This window comes from Panthera pardus, unplaced genomic scaffold (assembly GCF_024362965.1).
Source record: "Panthera pardus isolate Hobbes unplaced genomic scaffold, ASM2436296v1 HiC_scaffold_18, whole genome shotgun sequence".
In the NCBI taxonomy this organism is placed as follows: domain Eukaryota; kingdom Metazoa; phylum Chordata; class Mammalia; order Carnivora; family Felidae; genus Panthera; species Panthera pardus.
Genome location: NW_026526743.1, coordinates 15,875,744 through 15,901,182, shown reverse-complemented (window position 1 = coordinate 15,901,182; position 25,439 = coordinate 15,875,744). Strand labels below are relative to the sequence as shown.

Here is a 25,439-nt window from a genome sequence, read left to right as displayed (position 1 = left end):
CATACGTGACCCCCTCAGCATCCAGCGCTGCGGACCACCTGCCCCTCCCCAAACCACCCCCACTGTTGGGGCCTGCGGGACACCTGCTCCCCTGCTTGCCCCCTGCATTTGCAGCAGATCAGGGCTTGGTGTCAGGCCCTCATTTCTTTGCTCTCTTCCTTCCCCTGTCCTCAGCCCTGGCTGCATATTAGAGTCAGCTGCAGAGCTTTTAAAAGGCTCTCTCTCAGGCCTGGTCCCCACCCCAGAGCAGCTGATTCAGACTCTCCGGGGGTGGATTGTGAACACCTATACTTTTACAAAGCTCTCCTGGTGCCTCTAATGGACAGTGGGGATGAGCACTCCCGCCTGCCTTGGACAAGCCCACGGGGCCTCGTACGCTGGCCACTCCCAGCTTTCCTGCCCGTGCGTGTCAGCCTCATCCATCGGCATGCCTGGTGCACGGCAGGCGTCCTCTCTTCCTATCACCTGGCACCCCACAATGAGCCCTCCCGTTGGGAGCAGCCCCCAGCCCCACCCTGTCACAACATTGTGTTCCTTTAAACTGCTGACCACCCTTTGAAGTTAACTTGTTTTCTCTCTTGGTTTACTTACTTCTCTGGCTTCCCTCTCCTGGGAGTAAGTCCATGAGGGAGAGGTGTGGTCCTGCTCAGGGTTGTATTTTCTTCAGCACCTACAACAATAGCACATAGTAGGTGCTTGAGAAGTCTGGTGAATAAATGAATGCATCTTTGGTGCTTGGTGTTTGTGAAATGAATGAATGAGTTATACATGCCTGGTCAGTGTTCAATAAAAGAATAAGTTTTTAGTGCTTTTTCTCTTTTGACTCAGTGAACTTTTTGGGCTAAATGATTTGGAAGAATGTGATAGGTGTTGGTCGTATGAATGAATAAGCTGTAAGGACTAGTTCTTACTGGACGAATGAACGACTTGTACCTGCCCAGAAACTGCTGAATTGCCAGGCGCATGCAGTGGGGTCATCATTCCCCCTGAGCCTCTGAGAGTAGCCCTCAGACTTGGTGCCACAACCCTGAAGTGTCCAGAGCTCTTAGGTCTCACTAAGTCCCCATTGCAGTGACTGGATCACATTTCCTTGAAGAGGTAATCCCTGGAGCAGATGGGGGCACCCTTGGACGCAGAGGTCTGCTTAGGAAGGAGACCTTGGATACCTACCTACTCCCCCATCCAAAGGCCTGTGCGGGGGCAGTGTACACACACACACACACACACACACACACACACTTGCACGTACACACACTCCACACATTACTTTCAGCTTCCTGAACATGCTTCTTCCCAGGGGCAGACATGCTAGGTCACCAAGCAAGCACCACCTACCCTCCTTCAGGTCACAGACCCTCACTGAGCTAGCGCTCCTCCTGGTCTGAGGTTGTCATCCATCCACTCATTTATTTAGCAGGTATTTGTTAATGACCTACTGTATGTCAGGCCTGTCGGGGAGAGGCATGCAATAATAAAGATTCTCACATTTCAGTGCCTCACAAACCTTACGTATGGCGGCCAGTTAATTACATGGTAAATGATGTACATACACTGAGGCAGGTAACCCCAAAGAGAAATGCTCTGTAAGAGTGCTCTGAGCACGGGGCACCTGGGTGGCTCAGTCGGTTAAGCATCTGACTTCAGCTCAGGTCATGATCTTGCAGTTTGTGGGTTTGAGCCCCGCATCAGGCTCTGTGCTGACAGCTCGGAGCCTGGAGCCTGCTTCTGATTCTGTGTCTCCCTCTCTCTCTCTCTGCCCCTCCACTGCTCACCCTCTGTCTCTCTCAAAAATAAACATTTAAAAAAAAAAAAAAAAGAGTGCTCTGAGTACTCAGGTTGGGGATTGAACAAGGCTCATGAGGAAGAAAAGTCATGTGGAGAAAGTGACATTTGTCCTGAATCTTGAGAACTATCTAGGTAAGGGAAAGGGCAACGTGGATGACAGGTACAAAGGCCCTGAGGCAACAGGGCGGATAAGCCATAGGCATGTGGAACTGAAAGAAGGACATTGTGGCTGGGACCCCCAAAGCAAGGAGAAGAGGAAAGGAGCCTTGAGGGCTGAGGTGAGGATTTTGAATTTTCTCATAAGATTTGAATTTATACTAAGATTCAAATGTGAATATGAATCCTAAGATTGCTCTGCCCGCTCCATGGCAAAGGGCACTTACAGGACCAGGAGCAGAAGGAGAGGTAATGGGGAGGCTACGGTATGTAGTCACCCAGCTCAGACTGGCATGGGAGAGCTCCCATGGGAGAGTCAGCAGGATGTGGGGTAATGGATTGGATATGTGAAGGGAGTTTCCAGCTGGAGTCCTTGGATGGAAGGAAGTGCCTTTCCCTGAGATGTGGAAGAAGCCAGTAGCTTCTGCTATTCCTATTCTGACAGATATTGTGGCATACCACTCTGTCAACACCAGTCTTCGATGTATGACTTGATTTGGCCAGTCAGATGTGAGAGCAGTGATACGTGTCATTCCTGAGCAGGAACTGTCGCATAGTTCGGCCATGTCCCTTACCCGTGAAATTGGCCAGGTCTCATGTAAGCGCTGCTCTGTCACCTGGGAGTAGAGCTGACATGAGAAGGCCCTTGGCCCGCCCCTGGTAGACATGCAGTATGAGCAAGAAGCAAACCTCTGTCGGGTAAGCCCCTAGTACATGGGGGTCTCTGTTCCTAGGCCATAACTTAGCCCACCCTGACTATTCTGAGAAGGAACGGGCTTTGTGGATGGGGAGAGGTCAAGGGTTCAGGTTGGGAATGTGCAGTTCGCAGTTTGCAGTGCATGTGAAATATATATGTGGTGATGTCAAGTAAGCAGTGGCTACCCGAGTCTGGAACTCAGAGGAGCAGTTGGATCTGGAGTTATTTTGCCCTGTGTCACCAGTGAGGAGAAGGAGAATTAGAGGTCCAGGACTTTGCCCACTGGGCAACCCGCAGGGCTCCTGCTTGAACTCAGGACTGCCTGACTTGAGGAACGAAGCTGCCGGATTAGTCCCAACTCTGCCACCTTGTGGCCACCTGGTCTTGGGCACATTACTTGATCTGTTCACTTCAGCTTCCTTATGTTAAGACAGAGATAATATCTACTTCATAGAGTTGTGGAATTAAGAGAGATAACAAATGTATAGTGCTTAGAGAAGGACCTGGACTCTAGAAGGATCACATTCATGGTAGCTGCTGTTATAGATGTTGTTTGGTTATGTAACTAAAACATCCAATGGTGGGAAGTACAATTGTGGTAGCTTTGGGTCCAGCTTGACTCAGACGAAAATGATGACTACAGCTCCCACATCCACCCCGTAACTTTCAACCCCTTTCACAAACGGTTCTTCCTTCTTCCCTCATGGTCACAAGATAGCTGCAGTGATTCCATCCCTCATATCCTAACTCCGGGTAAGAGGGTAAAGCACAGCCTTCAGCCCTAGGACTCTTGGCACCCATGTCACTGGGTCTCACTGGTTTTGATCAGGTTACATGGTCAAGAAGGATCTCCTCCTCTAGCCCACTGGGTGGGAGTCAGAGAACGCAGGTTCCCAAAGGGAAATCTGGGCTGTTTTTGTAAAACAGCAGAGGAAGCAAACCACAAGTGTCTGCCACTGGAAAGCTTGTGTTTTTCCCTTCTGCTCTGCCCTGGGAGGTTCTGCAGACATCCTGACTCCTTCACAGAAGAGCAAGGCCCTTCAGAGCCAGAACATTGAGGCCACTTGTCTGCTGTTTCAGCATCCAAGTTTTGGGGGCCTGATAAGGGAGCACCCTCTCAGCTCAGACTTCCCCAGCTTCTTCACAGGTGACAGTCTGGGAGCATTTACACAGGCACACTATTAGGTGCCTGCTCTTCTAACAGACCATGACATTTTTAGGGAGCCAGTGTGGCCAGCCCCAGACGGAAGTCCTCATTGGCCCATGGGCAATCAGAATGATCCCAGATTCTTGGCTTTCCCAGCTTTCCTTGCTCCTAGAATGGCCATATGTGACCACATTCTGGCCAATTAGACATAAAAGAAAGTCATTTGAGGTAGGGGGGATGTTCCGGCAAACATTCTCCTTCCTGATGAGGGTCAGATGGGTAAGAAGTAAGAACAGTCTCATCTCATCCCTTGCTTTCCCCCTTGCGCATGGTTCGGTGAGAAGGGGGGCTATGGCTGCCAGCTTGCCACTCTGAGGTCGGAAGCCAAAGATGTAAGCCAGCAGCACGCTGAGGGGAGCAGGGGATGATGGGGCAGAGGGGAAAAAAGTGCCTAATGTCATTGCAGTGTACCAAGAGTGGAGCCGCCATACCTGGTCTGCTTGTTACATAAGATAATGAAATACCTTCATTGCCTGAGCCACCATTGGATGGTATTCTGTTACTTGCAGCCAAATGCATCCCCACCTGACTCTCCCACTGCTACTTGCTTCTCGTCATGCTGCCGTCTCCCATTTTTCCCCATCCACCGTCCCCAGCTGCTTTCCTTGTACACAGCAGTGGGTATTAGTCAAGGTCCTCCTATGCCAGCAGCAGAAGCCACGTTTGACAGTCTTGGGCAGAAGCAGAATTTATCAGGGGCTTACGGACCACCAGGAGGCCAAGAGGAGCGGGCATAGAAAACAGGCAGGAACCAAGGAATACTGGAGAGAAGAAACTTGTACAGACAGGCGCAGAAGAGAACACTCAGCCGCTGAGCCTGCCCCTGGCTGTGCTTCAGTAATTGGGGGCGTGGGGAGAGGGGAGAAGATATATGAAGGGAGGAACCATAGTGATAGTAGTGGCCATGAGATAGGTGGTATTCTCCCCACTCTCTCCAGATTGAAATTGAATCACAGTTTCAGTAACCAGTCCATGGCATACCAGGACCCGAACCCAGGCAGTCTGGCCTTCATTATGGGGGGTTCCCCATCAGAAAGATGGGCATGCTTTTAGGAGGGGGGAGCCTGACAGCAGGCAGCTGGAAAGGGACCATTGTGCACCAGTCCCTGAATCCCAGAGAGGCTGTGGGTATCACTCAGCCTTCCGAGCATCACCAGGAGACTTGGCTACACCTGCTCCGGGAAGGGAATCTGTGGAAAGACACCAGGGCCTCAGGAACATCTGTGTGTTTTCACAGGAGGGAGCAAAACAGATTGGGGGTTTCTGACTGAGCTGGAAACAAAATGCCATCAGCAAAGCCCATCTGTCAGGAGGTGCTTGCATAAGCAGGTCGGGGTCACGTCTGGGCCACTGGTTTTCCCAGCCAACCCAAACGTGGCCTCAAAGGGCTAATCTGCCAGGCTTTCCCAGGCTGACCCAGAGGTGAGACTGCACTGCCAAGCATAAGGAGTGCCCCTGGCCAGGGGCACCTGGGTCAGTAGGTTAAGCATCCGGCTCTTGATTTCAGCTCAGGTCATAATCTCGTAGTTCAGGAGTTCAAGCCCCACATTGGGTTCTACACTGACAGTGCAGAGTCTGCTTGGGACTCTCTCTCTCTCTCTCTGCCCTTCCCCTGCTTTCGGGCACTCTCTCTCAAGATAAATAATCTTAAAAAAAAAAAAAAAAAAAGTGCCTCCGGCCAACCCAGAGAGGGGGCTTGGAGTGGGGGAAAAGAGGTCTAATTCCCCTTCCCAGAGGCAACCAATGTTAGCAGTTTCTTGAACATCCTCTTAGAGATCTTCTCTGCATGGTAGTTCGTTGTTGTTGCTGCTATTTTTGTTTTCAAACTGAGAGAAGTTGCATACAATTCAAGATTTCTAGTTTCTGGATTTAAAGATCCTGGGTGGCTCAGTCAGCTAAGCATCCAATGCTCTTAGGCTCGGGTCATGATCTCGCCATTCCCAAGTTCAAGCCCAATGTCGCATTGGGCTCTGTGCTGATAGCTCGGAGCCTAGAGCCTGTTTCAGATTCTGTGTCTCCTTCACTCTCTCTTACCCTCCCTCCTTCCCCCCCCCACTCAAAAATAAGTAAACATTAAAAAAAAATTAAAAATCCAGTGATCTGGCATCCACATTCCTGCAAAGCTTGGTCCCCAGAGCTGAGGCCCACCTGCTTCTTTAGAAGATATCTCTGCTCTCCAGCTCACCCAGGCTCACCTGGCCTTGCTCCTGTCTCCCCTAACCAACCCGACTCTGGGGGCTTTCCACTGCCTTCCCCCTTCTCTGCCCCCTCCCCTGTGTGCCTCCCTGCTACATCTTCAGGAATGCTCTCTTGGGAGCTAGGAAGACGGGTAAACTCTTGCTCCCGACTCCTCCCCCACCCCCTTCTGGTTCTCACTTTCTCAGGTGCTACAGGCTTGCCTCCCTGTTTTGCTCCATGAATAATCTGCTTCATGCTTCCCCCTGGGTCTCTCTCTGCCAGCTCACTCCATACCTAAGGACATGGGTTAGGAAACGCCCCCTACACACACACACGCACACACGTACACAGCCTTCTCCTTCCTCGGAAAGCACCATTAGTCATTGGTAGGCTTCCCTTCATAAGGAAGGCTTCATTGGAGAGTTGACATCATACAAGGGAGCCAGCCTGGTTAAGAACCAAGGAAGGATATCCAGATATCCTGGGTGGGGTTCGATATGTCAACAGGACAGAAAAGAAGGCCAGTGTGATGGGATCTAAGTCAGGGATGGGGAGAGGCATCAGGAGACTGGCAGGGACCAGAGCCTGAGGGGCTTGTGGGCGAGCAGATGAATTTAGATTTTATTCTAATTCGGTAAGGAGCCACTGGGGAGATCTCAGCCAAGAAGCGACAGGAGCTGATGTTCATGGTATCTATTAATCACATAGAGTTCCAGAGCCATCCCCTGTCCCAAACCTACCAGTGCTCATGGTGACTCATCTGTCATTTTTACTTCCTTTTTTGGTGGGGTGGCTGGTCAGGCAGATTGCAGGACAGATAGACAATAGTCCAGCCTTTACCTGCAGTACTCACAGGGGGTGGAGGAATGTGTTTAATGACACCACAATGGACAAGTCAGCCAGCCAGATTCTGAAAGTGGGGAACTCCACGGGTTGCATGACCTCATTCCTTCCACAAGTAAATAGCATCAAAATAAAGGTGATGGGGGGGAGGGGGACAGTAAAGAATAGAAGAGACTTAAGAAATATTATCTGCCAAATTAGAGTAGGGATCTTGTTTGAATCCTGATTTGAGCAAACCAACTCTAAAAGAAACCTTTGAGACACCGGGGGAAATGTAATACAGATATGAGGTATTACATGATATTGAAGAATTCTTGTTAATCTAGATGGGTGTGATGAGAGTATTTTTGGTTAATTTTTTAAAGGCTTAACTACTAGGAGTGGCTCAGTTGGTTAAGCATCTAGTTCTTGATTTTGGCTCAGGTTATGATACCATGGTGAGATCAAGCCCCACATTGGGCTCTGCACTGACAGAGTGGATCCTGCTTGGGATTCTCTCTCCCTCTCTCTTTGCCCCTCCCTGGCTTGCAAGCAAGTGTGTGTGCTCGCTCTCTCTCTCTCTCAAAATAAATAAACCTTAAAAAAAATAAAATAAAGGCCTTGACTGCTAGATAATATAAGCTTAAGTATTTATAGGTGAAATGAGCTGATACCTGGGACATACTCTAAAATATTCTGTCAAAAAAAAAAAAAAAAAAGTGTAGGAGTGGGTGGGTAGATGAAACGGAAATGGCGAATAGTTAATGGTTGTTAAAGCTTGTCGGGTGCTCAATAAATACACTATTCTGCTTTGGGTATGTTTTTAAAAATATTTTGTTTATTTATTTTGAGAGAGAGTGTGTGTGCACAAGTTGGGGAGGAGCAGACAGAGAATCTCAAGCAGACTCTGCACTGTCAGTGCAGAGCCCAGTGTGGGGCTCAAACTCACCAACTGTGAGATCTTGACCTGAGTCAAAATCAAGAGACGGACTCTTAACTGACTGAGCCACTCAGGCACCCCTGCTTTGGCTATGTTTGAAATTTTCTCTAATAAAAAATGTTTTAAATGAGTATAAAGCTGTCACACACAAAGTTTCTCTGGGAACAGTAACATCACATCTCACCTTTGCCTTCTCTCCTTTTTCAGCATGGCAGGGAAGACAGCCCAGCAGCCTGCTGGCCCTCGCCCACATCTACTGCTTGCTCTGTCCTGCTGAGCCGCCCAGTCCGGAGACCCTAGGACAGCACCTGCCTCCTGAGGTTGTCCCGGCTCGGTTGTCCACAGCGATGGTGGAGAACTGGACTCCACAGGCTCACAACCTTCCGGTCAGGCTTCAAGGGCCAGCATCCTTCATCCTGGGACTGGCGGCCCTGAACAATGGCTGAGGGCCAGGGGACCCCATAAAGTTACTCGGCAGCTCACGGGAGCCAGTAGCACTCCAGTGCCCGTGGACTATGACCACCTATCGGCCCATTCCCAGTGATGGTGTGGATCTGGCAGCCAGTTGTGGGGCCAGGGGGGCCGATGTCCTCCCCGGGCCACACGCAGGGGACTATGCTCCCATGGGATTCTGGGTCCAGAACGGGGGCATGCCGCAGCCCATTGGTGAGAGCCCAGTCGGCGCCACCACCCGCCCCAGTCCCACCACCCCTGCAGTGCCCAAGATGGGTGTGCGCGCAAGAGTGGCCGACTGGCCGCCCAAGCGGGACGCCCTGAGAGAGCAGAACAACCCAAGCCCCTCACAGGACGCAGACGGCACGAAGGCCACAAAGGTGGCCCATTCCATGAGGAGCGTACAGAACGGACAGCCTCCTGTCAGCACCCCGGCTTCCTCAGTGCCCAAAGCCTTCCACAGACTCTCCAGGAGAAGGTCCAAAGATGTGGAATTCCAGGACGGGTGGCCCCGGTCCCCCGGCAGGGCCTTCCTCCCCCTGCGGCACCGCAGCAGCAGCGAGATCACCCTCAGCGAGTGTGACGCGGAGGACGCGGGGGAGCCGCGGGGACCCCGGCACACAGGGGCCCTGCCCCTCTTCCGCGAGTACGGCAGCACGTCCTCCATCGATGTGCAGGGCGTGCCGGAGCAGAGCTTCTTCGACATTCTCAACGAGTTCCGCAGCGAACAGCCGGAGGCCGCGGGCCCCCAGCCCCTCAGTGAGCTGCTCCAGGCTGATCCGGGACCCCACGTCCCGGGGGGCGGCGGCGGAGCCAAGGGGGACCCCCGCAACGGGCAGCCCGCCAAGGACAGCCTCCTGGTGCTCCAGCCCGCCAAGGAGAAAGAGAAGGCCCGCAAGAAGCCCGCGCGCGGCCTGGGCGGCGGGGACGCGGCCGACTCGTCCATCTTCCGGAAGCTGAGGAGCGGGAAGACGGACGGCGAGGCCGGCCGGGCCCCGGGGGAGGCCGAGGAGGGCCGGAGCCCCCCGGAGGCCGGCCGCCCGTGGGTCTGCCAGAAGAGCTTCGCCCACTTTGACGTGCAGAGCATGCTGTTCGACCTCAACGAGGCGGCCGCCAACAGGGTGGCCACGGCGCAGCGGCGCAACACCACCACGGGCGCCTCGGCCGCCTCCGCCACGGCCGCCCTCTCGGCGTCGCGGGCCCACGGCCTGGGCGGCCTGGACGCCGCCTTCCCCAGCACGGAGGACCTGAACTGCAAGGAGAACCTGGAGCAGGACCTGGGCGACGACAACAGCAACGACCTGCTGCTCAGCTGCCCGCACTTCCGCAACGAGATCGGCGGCGAGTGCGAGCGCAACGTGAGCTTCTCGCGGGCGGCCGTGGGCTCCCCGGGCGGCAGCGGCGGCGAGGGCCGCCCCGCCGAGCCCGCCCTCAGCGCGCACCGCACCAACGCCAGCATCTCGGTGCTGGAGGTGCCCAAGGAGCAGCAGAGGACGCAGAGCCGCCCGCGGCAGTACAGCATCGAGCACGTGGACCTGGGTGCCCGCTACTACCAGGACCACTTCGTGGGTCGAGGTGACGGGGGGCAGGCGGGTGGCAGCGGCTTGTCCCCAGGACCCCCGCCGCTCATGCATTCCCTATGTGCGCCCACCCACATGGGGGGGGGGCGGTGGGGAGCAAGACAAAAAAAAACTTGATTAATGTGCAAAATATATAAGGCAGCATAGGGTGGCAAGTGCTATGGAGAAACAAAGTAAGGGAGAGGGAAATCGTGTCAAGGTCAGAGGCTTCGCTTGCAATAGGGAATGGTTTGGGAGGACCTCCTAGGTAGTTGAGTACAGAGCTGAAGGAAGGAGCTGTGTGGAGCTTGGGGACAGTGTTCCTGCACAGGGAAGAGCAAGTTCAATAGTCCTGAAACACTAAAGGAGGAGGGAGGAGGCCAGTGTTGCTGGGACAGAGTGGCTGAGAGAGTGTGGCAGGAGCTGAGGGAGAGAGGTGACGAGACACACAGTGTGGGACTTTGTGAGTCATGACGAGGACTCTCACTGTCTTTGCCCTGAGTGAGATGGAGCCACAAGAGAGTTCTGAGGAGCAGAGAAGGCCCTGAAGTGACTCAGGTGTTCACAGCCTCCTCCTGGGGGACAGATGCTGGGGGAGGGGGAAGCAGGGAAGCCAGGGAGGAGGCTGCTGTAGTAATCCAAGCAGGAGAGGATGATGGACACATCCAGGTTGGGAGCCCATGAGTGCGGGACTAAGCAGGCAGGTTCTGGATCCCCTCTGAAGGTGGAGCTATTGACGTTTAGAAGTTGTTAACATGAGGGAGACATGGGCTTCCTGCATCATTAGGTTCATCAGTGCTGGTGGGACAATTTGAGGAGACAACACAGCATCGTGCAGAGAACCCAGGCAGCTACAGGAGCCGGGCAGGGCTGGGGCAAAGGGCAGCTCCTGCTCAGCTCCAGCTCACCGTTGTCATGCAGGAAATACAGGCAAACCCAGTGTTGCCAGCCTTTCCGATCTTTCAGGATTCTCCTGAAATGAAGCTTTTTTTTTTTTTTTTTATGCGGATTCTCCTAATTTTTAAATGCTGACAACTGTATTGGTTTAGAATTGGAATTGCTCATAACTGCCAGTGACAGACTTTAACTACATAGAAGCTTATTTCTATGATATAAAGAAGTCTGGAGGTCAGCAGCCCAGGGCTGGTGTGGTTACCCCTCAGCATCAGTGGAATGCCATCCTTAGTGCATGTCCTCCAGCCCTCAGGTGGTCTGGTCCAAGATGGCTGCTGCAGCTCCAGCTGTCGCATCCATATTTCCAGGCAAAGAAAGAGGAAAGGGTAAAGGCAAAAAGGCAGATCTCTTGTCAAATCACCTCCCTTTAAAAAGCTTTCTCAGAAGCCCCATCCAGCCACTGCTGCTTATTGACCACTCCTATCTACAAGGAAGGCTGGGAAATACAGGTTTTCAACTAGACAAATCCCCTTTTCCTCCCCTAAGAATAGAGGGTTTTTCTTGAAAAGAAGGGCAGAATAGAATGGATAGGCAGCTAGTACTCCACAGCAACTATTTAAAAAAATTGTTTTCAGCCAGTGTCCTAGTCAAACCTAACAAATTTCAACTAAGTCATTCCACAGGGCTCAGAGTGCGTGCAGGCTCTGGAGCTCCAGCATTGGAGTCCAGACAGCCCTGGGTTCAGGGTGCCTGTGTCATAGCTTATTAGCTTGTATGACATATTTCACCCCTGGGACTCTGTCCTCACGTGAGGAATGGAGACGATTGTAGCAGCATCGCATGTCCCAAAACAAAAGGACACAGAAATCGAAAGGATGGGGAAAAAGAAAGTTCCAGACAGTTGCTAATGAGAAAAGTTGTGAATGTTTGTGCACCTGGCAACCTGGGTTAGGGGGATATAAGTGAAAAACAGATAAGGCTACAGGGAGAAGTAAACAATCAGTGGGAGACGCTGACAGGGTCTCTCTGAAATTCACCCATCTAGTGGTCAAGAAATCAGGCTGTAGAGGATTTGAATGACTCAGTCAAAACCTGATTCTACATTTTTGTACCTAACCAACAGAGAACACATTGTTTCCAACTCACATATAGAAATACCAACGTAAGATTGGTGAGGATCAAATAAAATTGTACATTAAAGCACTTAGTTCTTCATTGGGCAGATAGTAAGTACTCACTAGGGAGCTTTATTTAAGAAAAATTTTTTTTCTTTCAAAATTGGACTTCTTGGTAGCCCTGGAAGTTTATAAATTCCTCATCGGTCATTGTTCAGTGAGCGCCTGCTATATGCCAGGAATGCAGGGCGCTGGGTATGCTTCGGGAGAAAACAAAACAGAACAAGCCCTGCAGATGTTTAGGAATGAACCGATTATCTGTGGAGCAGATACTGCTTATGCTCTCTGACCTGCTGGGGAGATGGTTTAACCCAGTGCAGGTACTGGTCTGACTGGCACCGTTAATTAACACATTATTTAGGCCTTCGATAAGCTTTTGGTTCACTAAAAGCATCTCATGAGAACAGGAACCATCAGCTAAATATTCAGAGCACCGGGATGGGAAGGAATTTCTGGCAAGGGGTGGATGTTGACTTGAGTCAAGACAGGCTGCCGGTGGCTATCCACCACAAGCAGGAAACCCTTGGGTTACACATTGGAAAAAACTGTTTGCTGGAAGGATTAGAAAACAGCAGCATGTTTTAGAGAAAGGGGGAGACAGCTGCTCTTTAGGGGAGAGAACAGGAGACCTGCTCCATGATTCAGTGGCTCTATTGAGGGAGGGAAAAGAGTAGCGTTTAAGTATCCTAGGTGTGTAGAAGCATGGTTGGCTAAAAGCGATGCTTGGGGACTTGAATCATGGTCCCTTTTCTGTGACAAACATCACGCCCTGGGATGATAAGAGCTAGCATTTCTTTCGTGCTTACTGTGTACTTGGCTCTGTGCTAAGTGCTTCACGCCTGTTAACCTGTTTGATCCTCACAACTGTGCTGAGAGGTGTGTCCAGCCTTACTGCTCCCGTTTTCCTGATGAAAGTGCTGTGGAGTGCCTTGGCCTGGGCCGTCCATCTAACCTAGTGGCAGACACCCCGGATTTGAGTCCTGCGAGCAGCGCGGTAGAATAGAATCTTAACCGCTTCACAGGGCTGGTTGGCAGCTGAGCCAATGATGGACGTTTGCAAATCTGGGATAACCATAGGCTGTGTTTTTTACGTGCCAGACACTGTGCTAAGCATTTAATATTTGTAGTCTCATTTCACCCTCACCTCACATCGACTCGATGAGTTACGGGTAGTGTCAGGGCGCCCGTTTTTCGGATGGAGGAACTGAGGCTCAAAAAAGTTCTGTGACTTGGCTGAGGTGGCACAGTCAGGTCTTGCCGTCAGTCTCTCTGTCGAGTGTGGCCATGACCAGGCGGGAGGTTTGTGTGAGCAGGATCCCATGGGTTGCCCAAGAACCTGCCCCGGGCATCACCCCTCCTTCCCAGAGAACTCACTCTGAACGCTTCCCTCTCAGAACATGCCAATTACTTTGGTGTGGACGAGAAACTGGGGCCAGTGGCTGTGAGCATCAAGCGGGAGAAGTTGGAGGACCACAAGGACCACGGGCCTCAGTACCAGTACAGGATCATCTTCCGGACCCGTGAGGTAAGTGGCATCACCGTTATTAGTTTACGTAAATTACAGCTCGATAGCCCCTCACCCTCTGTGGTAGGTGCTTCCCCTGCTTCACCTCACGCAGTCCTCCTAATAACCTCCCGAGAGCACTTCTGTTCGTGTCTCCATTTTACAGAAGAGAAGACTAAGACTCAGAGAAATGAAGTGACTTGTATGGGCTCAGTGAATAAGGGGCCAGGCCAGGAGTGGGATCTTGGAGAGCCCACAATACTTACATTGTACAAGAGATTCACTCTGGTTAGAATAGGAAATAAAGGGAGACGTGTAAGGGATCCTTTCAGGATCATGAGATGTCCTGCAGAATGGAAAGAATTAAGGCAGCAAGCCTCAGGCACGGCAGGAATTGGGGAATCTCAGCCACAGCAGGCACTGCTGTTGGTGCCGCTCAGCTCAAAACACTCGCAGCGCTTTCAAGTCTGAGTAGAGAAACCCGTTGTCCTGGTTTGGGCAGAGGAGGTCTTCCCCTAGACTAAATATCAGCCGTGGCTAGGGAACAAGGCCTGCTGGGGGCATCCTGCTCAATTAGGACTCTCAATTGTAATTGACAGAAATCTAACTGGTTCAAGCCAGAAATAGAATTTTTCGGTTCATATAACTGCAAATCCGGGCGGGGTAGGGCTAGCTTCAGGCATAGCTGGATCCAGGCACTCAGATGATGTCACCATATTCTGCCTCCAGACCGCTCTGTTCCTCTAAGCTCTGCTTTTTTGCATTGTGAATGTCATTCTCTTCTCTTCTGCCACCAGCAAGCTCTCTCCATGTCATGGGAAAATGGAGACTGGCTGCTCAACTCTTCTACATCTTTGTACGTCTCCTCCACAAGGAAGAGACACTTGCTGCCAAATCTGTGGGAAGGACTCTGACTGGCTCTGCTTGGATCACGTGTGCTCCACTGGGACAGGGCAGCACACTGTAATTGACAGTTCAGTCGGAATCACCTGGGGGAGGCAGTTCTTCTGCCAAGAGGGGCGCTAGGCCAGCAAAAACAGCAGACTTCCAAAAGACCCAAGTAAGGAAGAGCTTTCCAGGAAAGGGATGGTAGTCAGCTGGGCAGGCCCCCCAAAGTGGGTCTCCTTCAGCCCTGCATTGCCCCATCCGCCTTGTTCCTGGCCTTTGCCCAGGTCCTGGTGGGACCCCAGCAGCCTGCTGCTGCCGCCAAGGACTTTGGGTGTGAGGCCAGCCGAGCCTGGACGTCATCCAGACTGGCAGATGGTACACCGAGGACCCTAGCCCCATCCCCTCACGGAGACCCTCTTGCTGAGGGGGAGTGGATGACACAGAGGCTTTGTGGCAGCTTAGAGGAGGCAGTCCCACAGTGCCCCCACCTCTCCTCGTCACCGGCACCTCTGTCACCCAGCCCCTCTTCCCTCTCCTCACCTCTCTGGCCAGATGAGCACTGGGGCAGAATGTGACGTGACAGCTCACATGGCATCAGATTGTGTCACGTCATCTGGGGAACTGCTGGGTGAAATAACAAACACTAGCAAATAATATTTCATTACAACTGCCGTGACATCGCAGATCTACTTAATAACACTGTGTCGGATGTTTTCTTTACCCTTTATGTACATTCATTCACTTAAGTGTCATGACAGTTCTGTGATGAAGGCCCGGTTGTCCTCATTGACAGATGATGAAACAAGGCCCTGAGAGGTTGAGGGCTTTGCCCAAAGCAGCATCCAGTAAGTGGCAAGGGGAAGAGTTGGCCTGCTCTCTAGCCCCACTCGGCTGCCTCTGGGATTCCACTGACGGGGCTCAAAACTGCACAGCAGACCCACTGATGAGTTACAAACTCAGCTTAGTGCCAGCGCTTTTGTGCTACTGTTTCTTATTAATAAAAATGGAATATGTAGAATGAATTTTTAAAATACCGGCCTGCACTGCATGTACTGGGAGTCATGAGACTTGGGTGCGGGGATGTTGGGTCGGGGTATATTGTTTCTGCTGTGGTTCCTATTCAGTGAGTTTGAAACCGGCTCAGTGCTGCTCCTGCCTTGTGCCTGCTTCCACGCACTTCCTAGCCCCAACACCCACAAAACAAGCCTCCAGTACCCCCCCCGCCCCAGGATCGGCATGAGGCTCTTGAGGCCCCAGGACACAGGTCCAGGATTCATCCACACGGCAGAGATTCACCCAGCACCACTACCTGTCATCCCTGCTGCACTCTTGTGGGGGAGGCAGACAATACGCACATACTTTGATAAATTACACAATGTGGTAAGTGATGACAAGGTAGAAAGTCAAGCAAGGAAGAGATAAGTGTAAGGGGCGGTTCAGTGTTTAGGCAGAATGGTCAAGGACATATCACTGGGAAGATAACATTTGAGTAATGACCTGAAGGACATGAGAGAAGGAGCCATGTGGACATCTAGAACAAGAGCATTCCAGGCAGAGGGAACAGCCATTGCAAAGGTCCTGAGGCATGATCACATCTGGCACATTGGAGACCTGGTATGGATTCCTAGTTCAGCCATTCACCAGCTGTGAACCTGTACACCTGGCTTCTCCTCTCAGAGCCTCAGTTTCCCTCTTGGGAATCCCAGTCTTCCCACAGTCCCTACAATCTCTATAGTCATGGATCCAGTGGGCTTACACATTAGGCAGTGCTTGGCCTGGCACTTGGGAAGACCCCAGTGAAGTTAGCCATTGGTAAGGGTCTCAGTCTACTGTCCCCTTGTCACATTCCTGGCAGCCCTGTGAATTTTGGCCCACCATGAGGTTCACAGCCACAACCGGGCCTTTTTCTAACCCCACATGCATGCAGGCTCAGCCCCGAGCCCAGCTCCTGGTGGAGCTGCCCTACTGGGCACTCAGACCTGAGGACCTCATCACCTGAGTTGGAGGGCGGGCAGTGGCCAGCAAGGTTTGCTGTGCCTCTTCCTCAAGCCCTTCCTATCATGGCGACAAGGTGGACAGTCCACAGCCCCCAGTAGTAACAACAACAGTATCCGCAATAATACCTAACACTTTTAACACACATTCTTGCCAGACAGTGTCCTAAATGTTTTATATGCGTGAAGCCCAAATCTTCTCAACAGTCTTATGACATGGGTCCCATTATTCCCATTCTACAGATGAGGATGGGAGGCTGAAGCCCAGGGAGATCATCATTTGTCAGAGTCACCAATGGCAGAGCTGGGACATGGACCAAAGCTTCCCGGGGCCTGGGCCCAGGCTCTTAACCACTCAGCACACTGCCTGTAGGGTTTGAATTCTAGCTCTGGGAATAGACAGCCCTGGGTTCAGTCCAGTTCTGCCACTTACTAACCATGTGACCTTGGTTTTTTACTAACCATGTGATCATGTTGGCTTTACCGCTGGATTCAGTTTCTTTATCTGTGAATGGGCTCTGTGCTGTTTGTTCCCTGTCTCCTAGAGCGGCAGGGAAGGTTCTCATGGACTCGCACACGTGAGGTGGTAGCCTGAGGCTGTAAGGCAGTGAGTACTCCAAGTGGTAGATGCTACTACGAGCCTGGCCTGTCACTGTCCCCACCACCCCCCGCCAGGGTCCGAGGGCCATGCCAGGAACCAAAGGTGGAGTTCACGGGCAGAGTTCTATCCTCCTGTCCACATGTACATATCTTAGGCTCCCGTAAACCAAGGTGTGGGGTCCAGGGTGAAGCGCCTGGGCTGTTTTCCAGGCCAGCAGGCTGGCCCGCCCCAGATGGCCACCCCCGGCCGCTGAGCAGACAGTCGAGTGGGCCCATATCTCCCGGCAGATGGGTTGTGAGCGTTGGCAGCACTGAGCTTCCCGCCAGGGCAGGAACAGACTTGGAGCTGGGCTCTGGCATCACACGCCTGAACAGTGCCCCCCTCCCCCTGCCCCGCCCAGCCTGGACAGGACGAGCCCTGGCCTGAGCCCTTTGCTGGCGTGTCTCTCCCAGGACACAGGAAAACCCCAGGCAACCAGGGACGGTCTGGCCTCCAAGCCCAACAAGTCCCCCTTAGCCCAGCAAACGTGAGTTTTTGATGGGCCTTGATTTTCTTAGGGTTAGAGGTTTGGATTTGTCATTTCTTTTTTATTTAAAAAGTAACAGTCACTCATTAAGAATTTAAGTATATAAGGAAGTGTACAAAGTAGAAAAGGGAGAGTCTCCTATTAAGTGAAAAAAGCAAGTGTAATAGTGTGAATCGACTAGGACTTCATTTGTATTCAGTAGGTAACTCTGATCGCCTGTGTGCGTGTGTGTGTGTGTGTGTGTTTATGGAAATAATCTCCAAAGCATATTGTTAAGTGGGGAGAAAAGTCAACTATAGCTTCCTATTAAAGGTGAAATGTAAATTCTTAACTATGCATATGGTTTTGTACAAATACATTTGACACGTGTATACATAATAATGGCTAACATGTATTGAGCGCTCACTGGATGCCAGATACAAAGCTGAGCACTGTATGTGGATTATCTTATTGAATCTTTACAGCCCTTTGAGAGAGTCATTATCTGCATTTTATAGATGAGGAAAAAGGCACAGAGAAATTAAGCAACTTGCCCAGGGTTACACAGTTAAGGAATGGGTAGAGTCAGGACTTGAATCCAGGCAGACAGACTCCTAGGTGACCTCCCAGAAGTCCCCGACGCGTGCACCCACCGCCCAGCAGAGAAAAATGCATCTAAGTCAGGAGCCAACAAAGAACAACCTGTGCAAACAGAAACCTCCCTGCATACATGGCCTTGAGACTTTTCTATGGCTCGTGTGACTGCTTACCCTCAGCGAGATGATGCCGGGTATCGTTGAGGATGAGGTCACACAGGGCCTTGCAGGCTGAGCAGGGTGTATAGATTTTACTTGGAGAGAAATGGGAAGCCACTAGCCCGTTCTGCACAGAGGAGAGGCGTGGTCTGACTCAAGCTGCTGCAGGAAGAGTGGCCTGGGCCGGGGTGGCAGTGGTGTGGGAGCAGGGAGACCAGAAGGCAGCTATCATCATAGGCCAGGTAGGCAATGATGACAGACAGGACCAGGTGGAGAGTAGAGATGGCCACTCGTTGTGCCCTGCCAGTGCCCTACTTAATCTCCCCAGCAGAGAAGGCAAAGCTGGGAGCTTTTCAAGTAGTGGCTTTTGGTCAAGTCTTCAGAGCCAAAATGTGACAGTAGGCCACCTGTCTCTAGAGTGGGAGAAAGACTGAGGTGCAGGACCATGCTTCTGCTTGGCCCCAGCAGAGGGCGCTGCGGGCCAGTGTCAGCAGGATACAAAAACAGATCCAATTGGTGCATTGATTGAAACCCACAATCCCAGGGCCTCCCAGACTGGCAGGGCAAAGCATCCAACATGGTTGCTTTTCATGATCTGTTTCAAGACTACTGTCCTTAGGATAAAAGCTACTTGTTTTTTTATTAATTACCAAGGCTACAGCTGGGAACTCCAGAACACAAGATCACTCCATTCCTTCCATGCATGCCTCTTGCCCAGGTCCTATTTGGCAAGCTGTATGCTTAGAGGCAATGCCGTGACACATTATTTTTGCCATCTCTTGTGTCTGTTGACTTAGGACAGGCATGTTTTTCCAGGTACTACTGATTAATCCTTCTTAGTCTTTTTTTTTTTTTTTTTTTGAGAGAGCGACAGAGCACAAGCAGGGAGGGGCAGAGAGAGAGACACACAGAATGTGAAGCAGGCTCCAGGCCCTGAGCTGCAGCACAGAGCCCTAGGCGGGGCTTAGGCTCGTGAACCACGAGATTATGACCTGAGCTGAAGTCAGATGTTTAGCCAACTGAGCCACCCTGGCATCTCATCCTTAGTCTTTGTATCATAGCTTCAAGTATATCTTGGGTGCTTGTAGCAATCCCCTGAGGGGGGGTGTTTTTCCCGGTATTGCTGCCAATACCCTGTCATGCTGCCTTGCTGGGGCTGGAGCTGCGTGCCTGGCCCTGGGCATGGCATCACCTGATGGTCAGCTCACGTTGTGGATAGAGAAGCCTGAGCTGGTACAAGTGAGGACCTGAAGCCACAGGGACTCTCAGGGCTAGCGGGACATGAATTGGTACAACCACTTGGAATATTCTTGGGCAGTTCAGGAAAATTAAAGATGAACATGCCCAGTGACTCTGCAGTTGCCCTCCTAGGTATAGACCCAGAAGAAGATTTGTTCATGTGCAATAAGAGGAGCTCCTGTGAGTGTTCCTAAGAGCAGTGTTCATAGCTGTCCAACACTGGAAGCGGTTCCCGTGCTCAACAGTAGAATGGAATAAATCCGTTGTGGCAATACAGCCGCTTCTCACAGCAACGTGGCCAATCTCATATCCACAGCATTGAGAGAAACAAGCCAGATATAAAAGAATACAAACTGCCTGAAGCTCCAAAACAGGCAGAAATAAATTCTGGAGTTTGAAGTCAGGGTGGAGTTGCCTTTGGGGAGGAGGGAAGGAGTTTTGGGGGGCTGAAAATACTTTTTTGATTTGGTGGGGATTACCTAGGTGTTCACTCTGTGATCATTCCTTTAGGTATGCTTCCATGTGTTGAGTACTTTACTGTATGAGGATGAACCTCACAGCCAAAAATAAAAATAAAACACTGTCAGCGGCGAAAGCTGTAAGTTTTGGAAAATTCAGGGCTGCGTGGGAATCCTGGTTTAGTCACTTAGCTGTGGTGACCTTGGAGAAGGCACCTAACCTCTCTGAGCTTCAGTTTTCTTATCTGCAACATGGAGATGATAAAACCTCCCCCTGAACAGACGTGTGCACGTAATTAGGTAATTACTGTTGTACCACTGCACCTTCATAAATGCGACTTTGTTATAAAGGTATATCAGTTAGAAACTGCTTTGCCTGTAGAGTAAACCTGAAGACCTGAGTAACCATAGCTAAAACAAATAGAGGGTTATTTTAATTCTCTAACAAGAAGCCTGGAGGTGGGCAGCTGCAGAGATGGACTTCTCTGGTTTTCTTGTTGTCTCTTTCCTCGCAAACACAGGATGGCTGCCACAGCCCCAAACATCTTACCCTCACACCAGTGTCCTTAGCAAGAAGAAATGGGCTAGTGGAAAGGGGCTTTCCTTTAACGAAGGGAAGCAAATGTGTCCAAGAAGTCCTTCCCCAGCTGAATTCCCCTCACATTTCATTACCTGTAGCTAGTCATGTGGCCAGCTATAGGAAAAACATGGAAAGCACCATCTGGGAAAGTGAAATGAGGTGGCCGTGATTGGCCTGACTAAAAGTTTTCAATCCTGGCTGCACAGCAGAATCATTTGAATGGCACTGAAAAGGTGTGTGTGTGTGTGTGTGTGTGTGTGTGTGTGTGTGTGTGTGTGTCTGTGTAAGTATACATTGGTATAAGTATGAATATGTATATGCACATGTACGTAGATGCCTGGGCCCCACCACAGACCAACCATGTTACTACAGTAATATGTTCACACGTGTTGTAATGAAGACAGTGTTCGTTGAGGGTTTGCCTTGTGGAGCCTGTTTTATTCATTATACATCTTACTAGCTGACATAATCTGTGTCCCCACTTAAATGCCAGTCGGGTGAAGACCAGTTGGGTCTTTGTTTTGTTTGCCGCACCCAGAACAGGGCTAGGTCTCGGGGGCACGTAGTCGGTGTTTGTTGACGGATGAAGGTGTGCTCCATCCGTTGTCTCATTGACTCATCCACTTAATCCTCCCGGCGCTCTTCTGGGCTTTGATGCCGTCACCGTACCCATTTCGTGAAAGAGAAGCTGAGGCCCAGAGATCTGAAGGCGCTTGCTCAAGATCACACAAGCAGGAGGCGGCAAGCTCAAGTCCTGGTCCAAACCCCGGGCTGGCCCTGGGACCCAAGCTTCTCTGACCATCGCACACGTTGCTCTGAGAATAGGACACCCTCCTGGGCTCTTGTTCCTTCCTGGGTCCTGAGAGCCTCCTGACCTTCTCTTCTCTCCCTCAAACAGCTCATCACCCTGCGGGGATCCATCCTGGAGGACGCCACACCCACAGCCACAAAGCATGGGACGGGGCGGGGCCTGCCCCTGAAGGATGCCCTGGAGTATGTCATCCCGGAGCTCAACATCCACTGCCTGAGGCTGGCTCTCAACACGCCCAAGGTGACCGAGCAGCTGCTGAAGCTCGACGAACAAGGGGTGAGCCGGGGTTCCGGGTGGGGGGCCCCTGGGACCGTAGCCTGCAGCCCCATCCTGGTACCTCTTTCTGTCTTGGTCTTTTTTGTTGTTGTTCTTTTTTCCAAGAATAGAAACCCACCTAACCTAGTTTAGGTAAAAAGAGGGATCTCTTAATCAAATTCCAAGGGAGCCAAGAGCAAGAATATGACTGGGTCTCAGGAGGAAAATGGTCTGGGGATGAGACACCCACCAGGTTTCATGGTGGGGGACAGGCTAGGGGGCATGTTCCCATCTCTGCACACTGGCTCCCTTTGCTTCTCCATCCTCCCACAGCTCCCAGAGTTTCTGTGAGAATAACAGCCACGTGCAGACCCCAGCTAGCTGACTCTTGGTCCCAGGAGAGCTTCTGACTGGCCCACGCTTAGGTCAGGTGTCTGTCAAGGTCCAGTCACCAGTGACCAGGAGAATGAGATACATAAAATAAACATGTGGTCACTGAGGGCCCACTCCCTGAAAACAGTTGACTGCACTGAGCCCTGAGCCCTGGAGAATTTCCTCTTGCCAAGTCTTAGCCAGTTCCAGTCCACCTCCTGTGGGCAGCCAGCCAAGGCAACGGTGTCTTAATTCTTGAGAGTGGCGTGGCCCTCCGTAGAGAAACGAGAGTGGGCTGTGCGACACCTTGTTGTGCCTCTCTGGAATGGGAGGGGAGGGGAGGGACAACTGGGATGTGCCCCCCACACCTTTCTCCCTCCTCTCTGGCTGCGGCCCCGAGTTATTATGTGACCCCAGGAGCTCCTTGGGCACCGCGCCTGAGAAAGCCCCTTTTTCCCCTCCCTCTGACGTCTCTGCCCGGCCCGCCTCTGCAGCTGTGCCGGAAACACAAAGTGGGCATCCTCTACTGCAAGGCCGGCCAGAGCTCGGAGGAGGAGATGTACAACAACGAGGAGGCCGGCCCCGCCTTTGAGGAGTTCCTCTCCCTGATCGGGGAGAAGGTCTGCCTGAAGGGCTTCACCAAGTACGCCGCCCAGCTGGATGTCAAGAGTAAGTGGCACAGTGGCCTCGTGGGGGAACCAGTGGGATCCCGGTGGACCACCACCCCACGGCCACCCCAGGGGCAAACGTCACAAGGCCTGATGATACCTGGGTAAGGACGCAGAGCCGTGGGAGCTCTCAGACTCTGCTGACGGGGGTGCAGAGAGTGCGACCGCTTTGGAAAGCAGTATGGCATGTTCTAGTAAAGTTTAAAGACCCACCTACCCTGTGAGTCAGCAGTTGCGCTCCTAGACATGTCCTCTGGGAACTCATGCACATGTGCGTTGGGAGATGTCCTGAATATTCATAACCACCAGTGCTTGGATGGTGCCCAGCGTGCACGGGCAGAATTGTGGTATTTCGTGCGGCAGAGAGCTGTGTGGCAATGACAGCAGTGAACTAGAGCTGCAGGCGTCAGCCTGGACGAAGGCCACGTACTTGATGTTGAGCGTGGACAGGGGGCCTCACAAAAGCAGGTGCCGAAAGATGGCTTTTATTCAACAGTGTATTGTCTGGGGGGGTTGTTCTGACGTAGGAAAACTACAGAAAAGCAAGGCCGTGATGGACATGACGTTCAAGGTAGTGGTTGCCTCCAGGGAGAGTGTGGATATAACTAGGAAACGATACTCACATTTTCACAAGAGTATTGGTGGCAGGCGGTCTGTTTCTTAAGGCAGGTGCGAGGTACAACATACCCGTTCTGGCATTTCCACACATAAATATGCATCTATATGCATAATATGTTTATATATGATCTATAGGATTAAAATATGTCCTGGCAGTTTTGGGGGGTTGGAAGAGTGATGTTGTAAATTGGCGTCACGGCTCCCTATGGGAAGGACCCCTTAGAGGTGAGCTGTAGCTGGGATAGTTGCTTAGGCTGAGTCGGGCCCTGAGCGATGGGGCTGTGGCTTGATCACTGGCTCCTCACCTTACCTGGCCATGCCTCAGTTTCCTCATCTGGAGAAGGGAGGCCCAGATGAGACCACGTTTAGAGACAAGGATGAAGTGTTAGGCGGGTGCTTATGGCTGTTGTCTGTTGAAGGAAGCAGTGGGAGGGATGAGCCATTGCTCGTTTAGGGGTGTTGGACCAGTGGCTTTGGCTGTCTCTGCCTCCGTTTCCTCATCTGTAAAGTTGTGTTTACCTCGGGAGCGCGGTGTTGAACTATCTTACTGAGCCCTCGCTCTGTGTCAGACCCTGGACCTGCCTGGCCTCCCCGAGCTGCCTGCATCCTGTCCGCTCCTGGCGCTCTGGAAGCCCGCAGCAGGAGTGGTTCCGCTGGTGATTCCTTCAGTGTGGGGGCAGTGTGCTCAGAAAAAGGAAGCGGAGACTTACTGTCCGCCTTCTCAGACAGATGCCTGCTCCTGAGGGTCAGCGTCCTGCACGAAGTGATGGCCATAGTCTTTCCCCCCGTCCCCGAGTTGGCCGTGAGCGTCAGATGCTGGCACAGTGCCTCACAGAGAATCAGCACTCGAGGGCACACCAGCCGCTGCCACGTGGCTTCTGCAGGAAGCGGATTTTCTCTGAGGATCCCAAGGAGCACGGTGCTCCCGGCCAGTCTCCCCAGCTACCAGACAGGGATGCCCTGGGCTTGCAGCCACCTGAAGGTCTCCTGGCTTCAGGCCTGGCTCTGGCACTGACCAGCTGTGGCTTCAGTGCCCTCACCTGTCACAGCTACCCCCCACCCTAAAATGTGAGGCCTCAAGAACGGGGACTCTTGGGCCTGTTCTACCACTGTTTCCCCAGCACCTTCAACTAGATAAAGCTTGCTGGAAGAATGGGCTTCCCGGGGTGAACATGACACCCTGGAGTTCCTGGCAACATGGTTCGTGGGCTCATTCACGCGCTCCACAGAAACCTCCCAGCCTTCCTCCCTGGGCAGTTCAAGATGATAGGAGCATGTATGGGGCACCTGATCTTATGTTGGAGTGGGGAAGGGCTCCTTGAGAACATGGCATGTGGCCTGAGGAGAGTGAGTTGGAATAAAGGAGGCAATGAAGGAGCCCGAAAGTATTCCAGGTAAAGGAACGGCACATGCAAAAGCCCCGAGGTCTAAAGGCTGTTGTCCAGGGAAGTTCATGTAGAGAGAGGATGAAGTGAGGAAGGCAGGCAGGACCCACCGTGCAGGGCCTTTAGGGCTGAAGTTTAGGGATTTGGGTAAGAGCAACACTGAGTCCTGTTAAGAAAACACTGGAGTCCCACATCCCGAGTTCCAGTCCAGACTTCACTGCGCATTGCAGTGTGACCTTAGGCAAGTCCCTCCCTCCCTGTGCCTCAGTTTCCCCCTCGGAAACATGGAGCCAACAATCAGATGTGCTTCTGCCTGGTCACAACCCCCTCCCGTTAGAGATAACCAGTATCCTGACTCTCGTGATTATCATTCATAGTTTTGCCACCTATACATGCGTCTCTAAACAGCATTTGTTTTGCCTGTTTTTGAACGTAACGCGAATGGAATCACACGCTACATGCTCCTCTTGTGTCTGGCATCTTTCATTCAACATTGTATATATGGGATTCGCCCATGTGGTGACTGTGGCTCGTTTCATGGTTGATCCATTCTTGTGACTGACATTTGAAGGTGTCTGTACCCATATCCCAGGGCACATGTGTACCTTTTCTCTGGATTATGATCCTAGGAGACGAAGTGTTGAGTCATCAATTAAGCTGATCTTTAGGTTCACTAGATGTTGTGAAAAAGTTTTCCAAAGTGGTTGCACCAATTCGCATGCCTGACCAGCCGCATAAAGGGCTCCAGTCATTCTACATCACCGCCAACCCTTGGTACGGTCAGACTTTTAATTTTTTTTTTTTTTTACCAGTCTGGTGGGTGTCTAACATAAGGTTTCCTTTTTACCTAAATTTATTTAATTTTAAAGAGTAGAGTGAAGTGAAAACATCAAGCTAAAAACTAACACAGATGGCATGTGGGCTGTGGCACAAGCCCAGA

General features: G+C 51.7%; 1 protein-coding gene across 6 annotated transcripts in view; it reads left to right on the top strand.

Moving 5' to 3' along the window:
• The window catches only part of SIPA1L3 (signal induced proliferation associated 1 like 3), a 237,412-nt gene that overhangs the window by 129,211 nt on the left and 82,762 nt on the right, over nt 1–25,439 (top strand). For all 6 annotated transcript variants that reach the window (XM_019432064.2, XM_019432058.2, XM_019432059.2 and 3 more), the window contains 4 exons: nt 7,993–9,813; nt 13,261–13,391; nt 21,289–21,477; nt 22,323–22,497. In XM_019432064.2, the coding sequence (XP_019287609.1) occupies nt 8,301–9,813; nt 13,261–13,391; nt 21,289–21,477; nt 22,323–22,497 (2,008 nt within the window). In that variant the 5' untranslated portion in view covers nt 7,993–8,300. The remainder of the gene's footprint in view (nt 1–7,992; nt 9,814–13,260; nt 13,392–21,288; nt 21,478–22,322; nt 22,498–25,439) is intronic.